The following is a 9,428-nucleotide window of genomic DNA, read 5'->3' as shown; positions in this document are numbered from 1 at the left end:
GTGTGTGTGTGTGTGTGTGTGTGTGTGTGTGTGTGTGTGTGTGTGTGGTGAGGAATGTGGGAGCTCAGAGGGCACTTTGTAAGACAGTGTGTGTTCTGTAGTGTGTGTGTGTGTGTGTGTGTGTGTGTGAGAGAGAGAGACGATATCATGTGCGTTGAGGGGCGACAGCGTCTGTTTTTCTTTGCGCTCTGTGCGTGAAGGAGTAAAGATGATGTTTTCCTGTGTGTGTGTGGGTGTGTGTGTGTGTGTGTGTGGTTAAGTCAAGGGGATGTGAGAAGAGGATGCTCTCCCACATACTTGCACCCTTGATTTATAACACACTGTGTGTCAGAAGACATTTGCGCTCATTTCTTCCTTCATGGACAGAAGCAATATATTCACTGTGTGTGTACGTGTGTTTATGTACCGTACGTGTGTGTGCATGGAAGAGGAACATTAGTCTGTTGTAGTCAGGCAACACAAACTGTTGACTATTAGGATATTTCTGAGTTGTTACTGTCATTGTTACATTTCTGTTAATGCACAAACAAAATACACTGCATGATTGAGAGTTGTATGCAAAGTTAGGCTAAACTCATCCTGACTGCAGCTCCTCACTGAACCCACAGACATGAGATTCATATCTTGTTCTGTCATATAAATATTTATTTAAAGGGTTATATTTTCCCACTTACCCATAGCAGCTTAAATGTGCTAATTAGCACCAAACAACAACTATGGCCGAGACTGATGGGAATGTCATGACTTTTGCAGGTAGTTGGTCTTGAATCAAAGTATTGAACAAATGCAAATTTTGACCTGATGATGGCGCTAGATGAAATGTAAAAGGATTTCCAAAGTTGTTACAATTCATTCAGAGGTAGACGTGAATGTCCCATCTTTCACAGCAATCCAACCAAGAGTTGACGTGACATTTCACTGAAAAACCTTAAATGTGAACCTTATGGGGGCACTAGCAGGATGGAGGTTCACCAAATTCATTAGGAGACATCGTCTGGGAACCATAAATGTCTACAAAATGTCCAATCCATCATTTAGTTGTGTCGCTCACTCCGCCCTCTGCACTTCCTGTACAGGGTAACAGGGAAAAACCCTTCAGCCATTAATGTAGTATTATTAAATAATGTCTGTTCCTCTCTCTATGTAGGTTTTCCATGCCAACATTGACGCCACGGAGGTGGTTCTCAATCGGATCCCACAGCCCGTCCTGGCCCGCTTCGTAAGAATCCGACCTCAGACGTGGAAGAACGGCATCGCACTGCGCTTTGAGCTGTACGGCTGTCAAATTACGGGTAAGAAAGACGTGGCGTCTTCTGTCGATTTTCTCAGACTTTTTCTTTTCTCCTCGTGGGACTCACTCTTGTGAAAACACGGTAGTGGTCTTGCCAAACTTTATACCAGTGATATACTGGCTTTTACTGGTCAGAAGGTGGGTCAAGGCAAAAATAACTCCCTCAGAAAACATTTCCTGGAAAAGAACAAGCAAGCAAATGTGAAATGGTCTTTTTTTTCTCATTTGTATAACCTAATGATGAACAATTCAGTAATTTGTCCATCCATCAATCCATCCAATGCTTCTATTCAGACCTTCCTCTCCTTATTTCACTATGCACACAACACACCCACTGTCATGTGCACTCGCACTCTTGCCCTCGCTCTTTCATATACATATCCTCCCTCTCAGTTTCCCACTCACACACGAAAAGACACACACTCAGTCCTAATAGAATAATACTAGAGTGTGATGTGTGGGTGATAACATCAGAGACAGGCTCTCAGCTTTCATCTGCAGCCCTGGCAAACAAACACGATTTCAACCAGCATAATCAGCTCAATCCTATAAATAGATAAAACTTAATTAGACTGTCTGTGTTTGTGTGTGTGTGTGCTTGTGTGTCATAGAAATGGTAAAAGAGAGTTTCAATCCATTTGAGTGTGTGTGTGTGCGTGTGTGTGTGTGTGTGTGTGTGTGTGTGTGTGTGTGTGTGTGTGTGTGTGTGTGTGGTTGTGTGTGTTTCAGTTCCACTGTATCATTATTGGGTTAGAGCCTCTCTGCTGCCATCGTAGTGGCCATTGAGAGGGACAGATATGCTCTTATCTAGGGGGCTATTTCAGCACCCACACAAATCACAATCACACCAAAACAATATGATACTGTGTGGTTGTGTGAGTGTGTCCCTGTGCATTCATGCGTGTGTGTGAGTGTGTGTGTGTGTGAGAGAGAGAGAGAGAGAGAGAGAGAGAGAGAGAGAGAGAGGGATGTGGCACAAATCAGGTATCTTTGCCTGTGTTCTTGTCTACCAGCAGCCATTCTTTACCCTTTTTTAACACCTGAAATTGCATTATATATCACCCTAAGTTTCTCATATGCTCTCAGCAGTGAGAACCCATTCAACACCTCTTTTCGCCGTTCCTGTTTCCCTGTGTGTTGCCCATCTCTGCTGCCTTGTAATGCCTCCAATCAATCACTGGCCTGAGGAAAACACTGGGTTTATATGCAGCATCTTGTCACTGCTTCCGTTAAGAGAGATGACAGAGGACGTCACTGTAGACGTAAGCACTTTTCTGCCATGCTTTTCAGTAAGACATGTCTATAACCTGCGGAGAAACTTTATAACCAAACACACCCGCTAATAGCTATGCAGTGTCTTCCATTCTTCTTTCCCTGCACATATTGACGAGCACACAACCGAACACACTGCCAGGGGGAAGGGATAATGCCCTACACAGGCCTATAAAGGCCGACATAAAGCACTCAGTCAGTGACATGTCATTAACTTAAATCACACTTTTATGTCTCTCTCTACTTTCTTTCTCGCTTTCTGCCTATCCCTCGTCAATGTCGTTTGTTTTTCCTTCTCTCTCATTCTACTTTCTCCTCTGTCCTTCTATTGCCTTTTGCTGACAGCTTCCATTCCCACTTTTCTCCCCGTCTCTCATTTTCTCCACCCTATAGTCCTTCCCTTAAATCTTACCCTCTCCCTGCCTCATTCAACTCTTTGTTCCTCCATCCCTCCATCTCTCCTTCCTTAATCTCGCTTTATTTTAGCCCTGCAGCACCTATCAATCATTTATTTTTAGCACCTTTATTATTTTTCTCACCAGGCTTATGTAGTGTTCGTAAAGCTATATGTGTGTCTATGTGTGTATATGTGTGTGTGTGTGTGTGTGTGGTGCGCAGCCGTGTGCATGGGTATCGGTGAGGTAGAGCACTCAATGGTGTACTCTACAGCTTTTGTAGAGAGACCCTGTTATCAGGAACAGCACAGTGGGAGTGTGTGTGCGCGCTCATGTGTGGGCTAAACATCAGAGCATGTGCCAATGTGGGAGACCTTGTCTATTCAACTTCTATGTGCTGGTGCATGCCTTGCTTTGTGTGTGTGTGTGTGTGTGTGTGTGCGTGTGCGTGTGTGTGTGTGTGTGTGTCTATGTATATATTTGTGTGGAGCTTTAAGAGCTCTCGTGCTGGTGTGTGATATCTAGCTATTTCTGCTCTTGTGATCTCCAGAGATGATACTCTTATCCACTCCCACTGCACTCCTGTATTAAAAAAAACCTGCTGGAGTGCAGCTGTTCAGAAAAAGATAGATTCAAAAATAAAAAATAAATACAATGATAGAATTTTCAGTTTATGTGTCTTTTACAGAGCTTGAGGGAGCTCATCTAGCATGGCGTAGCTGTTGTTGCTTATTGTTGATTCATTATTTACCATACTGAGGTGCGCTTGCAGACATCACGGCATTAGACATTCATCTCCACGTGGACCCGACGAATGTCACCATCAATCACCGTCACCCTTCACTGTCAATCTGCTCTCTCTCTCTCTTTATCTCTCTATTCACTTGCTCTCTCTACTTTCCATCTTTCTATTTGACCTTTTGTCTATCTCCTCCTTGTCCTCGAACTCTTCTTCATCACCGTTCGTCCTGCTTCCTCTTCCTTCCTTCATTACAATCGTTTTGTTTCTACCCGCTACATTTCTGAAATACAAATGGTCACTCTGTTGTGTTCCCTTTGTTGTTGTTTTTTGATTATTCATGGTAATAACAAATATTCTGATGCTTGTTAGACTAAAACATATTTGTCAGCACAATAAACAGAATCCCTTTGATCTGCAGCATGCCCTCATTTAGTTCTTCCATTTGGGACTTCTCCAGCTCAATTCCCCGTGAAGAATCCCCTTTGGAAGCTTGGTTAAAGTTATGCATCAACTTTGCAGCAGAAGGAAGGAAAAAATAATGAAATGGGTTGATGGAAAGCAGCGGAGTGCCGTGTTTTAACAATTCACGTCACCATCACACCAGCGTTTTTGCTCCATTCCTGACCTTGGAGTCACATTCATTCAGTTTTTGAATTCTTAGATGCTTAGTAATGCAGCAACCTAGAGAACAGGAAATCCAACCGGCTTTAAAGGATGATAATAATGCCATGTATTCCCCTTTGACCTTCATCACTCCTGACCGTTTCCAAAGCAGTTCTTCGATTTCTACTTTCCTGGCAGTCTCTAATTTCATTTCACCGTTTCATTTCACAGACTTGAGCTATAAAATCCATCACAGTAAACATTTGGTGAACTTTTTGTCGATTTTATTTTATTACTGTTTTGGTAATGCAGACCATTTTGAAAAAAAAAAAATATTCATTCAACAAAGCTCCAACATCAACCCTTTAATACAAGAAACGGTGTCCTTCTCACATCAGACAACTCATGAATACAACCTTTTTTCGGAAGCTGATTTTCAAGTGTTCTATGCTTGACTGATCTTTGGAACACGGAAAGAGAGCAGAGGAATGTTTTCCAGCTCTGCATTAATATGCAATGATTACATTTGTTGAACAATGCTTTTTTTGTCATGCTTTAGAAAGAGTATAGTAACCCAGTATTCTCATTCCATTCTCTTTCTGTGTCCTGTTTAGATGCACCCTGCTCAGAGCTGCAAGGCATGTTGTCTGGGCTGCTACCAGACTCCCAGATCTCTGCGTCGTCCATGAGAGACATCCACGGCTCCATGGGGGCGGCCAGGCTGGTGGCCAGTCGGTCGGGCTGGTTTCCCAACCCGACACAACCAATAGCTGGGGAAGAGTGGCTGCAGGTACGTCACCTTGTCCTTATGAGGGATCTTGTTTTTTTTTACACCACAGTATATGTTCTATAGAACTGTTTGTTGCTTTGCATCACAAAAGAGTCTGTAGTTTGAGATAAGGGGCCACAGGTGGGGTTCATTTTACTGCATCAGAAAGTAAATGTTGCTACTTGGCTAGCTTTGCATCTCAGTCAGTATCTTTTTGACCCTTTTCCACTACAGGAATCAAATTTGATGAAAACACGCAGCCTGCCATTGTCACTGGTTCTGCTTTTATTTCTATTATAGTTCCTGAAAAATGTCTCAGAAAGGAGTAAAACAAACCCAAAGCAATAACCATCATTTGCTACAGCACCTCCAATAACAGCGACTGTCAAAATCACTTTTGACAAACCATGAAATGGAAGGCCATTTCGGGGGGAGGGGGGGGGGGGGGGGCTGGAATCAGTTCTAAAAAACAAAAGTTGTACAAGAGGATATTGCAAAATGTGGGAAATAAAATGAGAATAAACCACATCAAGGATCACAACTCATATTGTCCGACTGCAGAACAACCAAGTAATTGGCACAATGGACACCATTTTGAACCACAGACTACCTTGTATTTTTGAACTGAGCCAGTTGAATTACAACAGAAATGCAAAAAAAAATAACACTTTTTCCTTCAGCCTTGCACCTTGTTAAAAGTTCTGTCATGGAAAAACCAGCATTGATGGACTGTGCAGGCTGTAGGGAAAGTCAGAGCTGTTGTAATAGACAGGGGAAAGTGGTGGGCTTCTGCGGTGCAGAGAGTGAGCTAACAATAATGATCATGTTTGTCTGTGTTGCAGACCGATCTCGGTGTGCCCAAGATGGTGCGGGGCATTATTACTCAGGGTGCAAGAGGGCTGGAGGGCAGCACCAGCGCTGAGAACAGAGCATTTGTCAGGAAGTACAAACTGGCGCACAGCTTGAACGGCAAAGACTGGACTTACATCACTGACAGCAAGACAGGGTTTGCTAAGGTAAAGGAGGGGGATGGTGTCTGCCTGACACTTACATATGTACCCTCCTGTCTCTGATTGTCACTGTCACTTCTCCCTCATTTGTAGTTCATTTATAGCTGTCTTTCAACTCAATCCCTCTTTGCTCTTCATCTGCCTCTCTCTCCCTCTCTCTCTGCTTTGTCTTTTCCAAGAAAATAAGCCATTTAATACAGCCTCAGCTCTGATAATAATTCAATTTAATCACCTCAGTCCTCACTCTCCCTGCTTCTGTCTTTGCTGCTGTCTAAGTCCTCTGTGCTCTCTCTCTGCTTCTCTCTGTGTCTCATCCTCCTGTTCACTCATCCTCTATTTGACTCTCATGGGTGTTAATTAAAAATGTCTTTCCTGCATCAACACTGCCGGCAGTCTAACGCACTGTGAGACACTTTAAACTCTCTTCTCCTTTCTGAGACTCAGTCTTAAAACGTTAATGGTACTTCTTAGTGCCAGGCTTTTTCTCCTGATGCTAAAATTCTGTTCTCTCTCATCTGCCTGTCTTTTTAAAAACGCATCCTGGGAAATTCATCATACACTTTTTTTTTTAATTCCAGAAATGGGGAAGACAGATATATGCATTTCAATTAATGCAACCAATATTACAACTTTCACAGTCCACATTTTGAAAGGATTTTTGCAGTCTTGTCAGTTTTCAGCCTGTAATAAATTTTGTGTTTTTCCCACCGGCTGCTTACTTGAAAATCAAAGAAAACACAGTCTCCATTGTTATTTTTATGTCACATGTCATACTGTGCTTGGAAACGGTGCTGATTAGGAGTGTTATATGACTTCGGAGAGACAGGCTCGTGATTTTGCTGTTGTTTTTCAGCGAGACGTGAACGGTGGAGTGGGGAAAAGACTGAATTTTAACTACCTCTGCAGCGAATATGTCTTTCTCCATTGTTTCAGGATGCTCAATGCCGTCTTCACCACAGAACAATGTTTTAGTGCACCCACTCTGACAGATGCCATATGTATCAAATAAAAAAGATGTCAAGCTTATCACTCATCGTGTTAAATCTTAGGCACGTCTCAGACAGCTTTGGCTTTAAAACAAACTCAAGGACAAGCAGTGATACTTGTGACACATTTTCTTTTAAATCACAGCAGGCTCTTCCTGTGCTGAGCTACAGTCAAAAAAAAAAGCTGTCATTAGTGGAGCAGGCTGAAGAACGTTGCCACATTTTCGCATTGAGTGAATTGAACTTGAATGTCAGAATTGACAGAAAAACATCTTTTAAACTGGAGGGGACATGTTTCATCTTTACTCATTCCTTGTTGTACAATGAAAACAGTAAAGCACTGTCTTATAACTCAACATAACAACATAACATCCCTCCTAATGTGCCTTTGCCTCCCTCTTAGATTTTCGAGGGGAACGGCCACTTTGATACTCCTGAGGTGCGGAGGTTTGATGAGATAGTGGCCCAGTACATCAGAGTCTTTCCAGAGAGGTGGTCCCCTGCTGGGATCGGCATGAGGATGGAGGTCCTCGGCTGCGACCTGCCTGGTAAGAACATGCGAGATAACAGAAGGCTACACACATATATGTGCAACACACACACTGGCATGCACATACACAGATAAAGTCACAACTATGAGCTTGCAGGAATGTACACACATTAAAAACACAAAACTTTGTTTGTGACCACACAGCCTTGAAAAAGTTCAATCCATTTGTACCTGCAACTGAAATTTTAAGTTGAATGGAAAAGTGAGTTTTTCTTATCCTACTATATTTAGTCTTTGGGCACATGGACTACTGTTTTTGCAATATATATTGGGTAAAAATGGTCCAATGTGCCAAAACACTAAATATTGGATGTGGAGAAAATGGCTGTATCTCAGAAATTACAATAATTTTAAAGATATGCCCACATTTGAGACGTTAAAAAAAAATCATACGGAGGACATTTAATGAACACAGTGTTATATTTTTATCTCATTTTTCAGAAATCCAGATTTTTTTGCTATTGATAGAAATGTGATTTTTCATGTTGAAAGTTAAACTATTAGATAGTTGCCCGATGTATTTCTGTACCAGATTCAAGACATTAGACCAATCAGAACAATGGTGGCGGCATTTTTTGTGATCAAAAGCAATCTTTTTCCACATCACACATATGTTATCAAAATGATCATGATACTGCTGCATATAAGTAAACATGAAAAACAAAAAAATCACACCATTAATCAATTTGACATCTGTAATTAGTGTGTATTAGGTGCACGGTTGGATGTGTGCTTATGAGGATTAAGAGTGTGTCTGTCTGCTTTTCTTTTTATTTTAATCTGCCATGGTGTGTGTCTTTGTGTATCTCTGTTTCTGTATGTATAGTATTTGTGTGTGTGTGTGTGTGTGTGTGTCTGCGTATACTTATTCGCACTCTGCATAGTGGTTGAAGTTAATCATCTTGCTCTATAGGAGGTAATGCAGCATGTCTGGACAGGGATTACCATGTCTAGGTCATGGGACTTACGGTGGCCAGCTGTGTAGTACTATATTGTGTTCTCAGCCTATTATGTTAATAACACATAGCTATGTGGTAAAGGATTAGGTGCAGTGCATGTTCTGCTGAACATTTTGGTATTCGTTATCAATCTATGATCTGCTCAAGAATTTGTGTAAAACGTTGTTCATAAAGAATGATGATTAAGTGTATAGAGTGACAAATGCAGACCATTAGTCCGTATGTTTCTTTATTGAGCTGTGTAAGTACTATTTATTACAATATGTTACTATTGTATGGAGCTTGTTAGCTGGGGATAGCAAATTATTCTCAGCTGCACAATAATAATAATAAAGCAGGCCATTGTATAAATCTCCCCACATTTACTACTTTACTTAAGCAATAATGATGTGCTTCATAAATTTGGCAGCAATATATTATTTAATATGTTATGAAGGCTAAAAACAGTACCGTACCATATTTGAATGTTTTCTTAAGCAGACCTCTATTCTTAGTTGCAAATGGTGCATTAAAATGCTACTTTTATGGCCTCCTTCTCCCTCTCCTCTCCTCTCCTCTCCTCTCCTTCTCCTTCTCCTCTCCTCTCCTCTCTCCTTCTCCCTCTCCTTCTCCTCTCTTCTCCTTCTCCTTCTCCTTCTCCTCTCCTTCTCCTTCATGTGCCATCAAATCGTACTGCTTCAGTCAAGTTGTGACATGTGAGAGGTGAAGACAAGAACAGGAAATGACACATACCTGTTCCCAGTGGATTTGAAGTGGGCTGTTGGCTGTAACTGATGGCCTGCTGCTAGAATTCTGTATTTTCTGTGTGTGTGTGTGTGTGTGTGTGTGTGTGTGTGTGTGTGTGTGTGTGT

At 41.7% G+C, this 9,428-nt stretch overlaps 1 protein-coding gene across 3 annotated transcripts in view; it reads left to right on the top strand.

Moving 5' to 3' along the window:
- The window catches only part of LOC116389765 (neuropilin-2-like), an 87,849-nt gene that overhangs the window by 44,108 nt on the left and 34,313 nt on the right, over positions 1-9,428 (top strand). For all 3 annotated transcript variants that reach the window (XM_031858713.1, XM_031858710.1, XM_031858712.1), the window contains exons 8-11: positions 1,148-1,292; positions 4,918-5,093; positions 5,915-6,088; positions 7,472-7,616. In XM_031858713.1, coding sequence (XP_031714573.1) covers positions 1,148-1,292; positions 4,918-5,093; positions 5,915-6,088; positions 7,472-7,616 — 640 coding nt within the window. The remainder of the gene's footprint in view (positions 1-1,147; positions 1,293-4,917; positions 5,094-5,914; positions 6,089-7,471; positions 7,617-9,428) is intronic.

This window comes from Anarrhichthys ocellatus, unplaced genomic scaffold (assembly GCF_004355925.1).
Source record: "Anarrhichthys ocellatus isolate YVR2014 unplaced genomic scaffold, GSC_Weel_1.0 scaffold20, whole genome shotgun sequence".
Classification (NCBI taxonomy): Eukaryota; Metazoa; Chordata; class Actinopteri; order Perciformes; family Anarhichadidae; genus Anarrhichthys; species Anarrhichthys ocellatus.
Note: the sequence above shows the minus strand (reverse complement) of the source record. Positions and strands in the feature narration are given on the sequence as shown.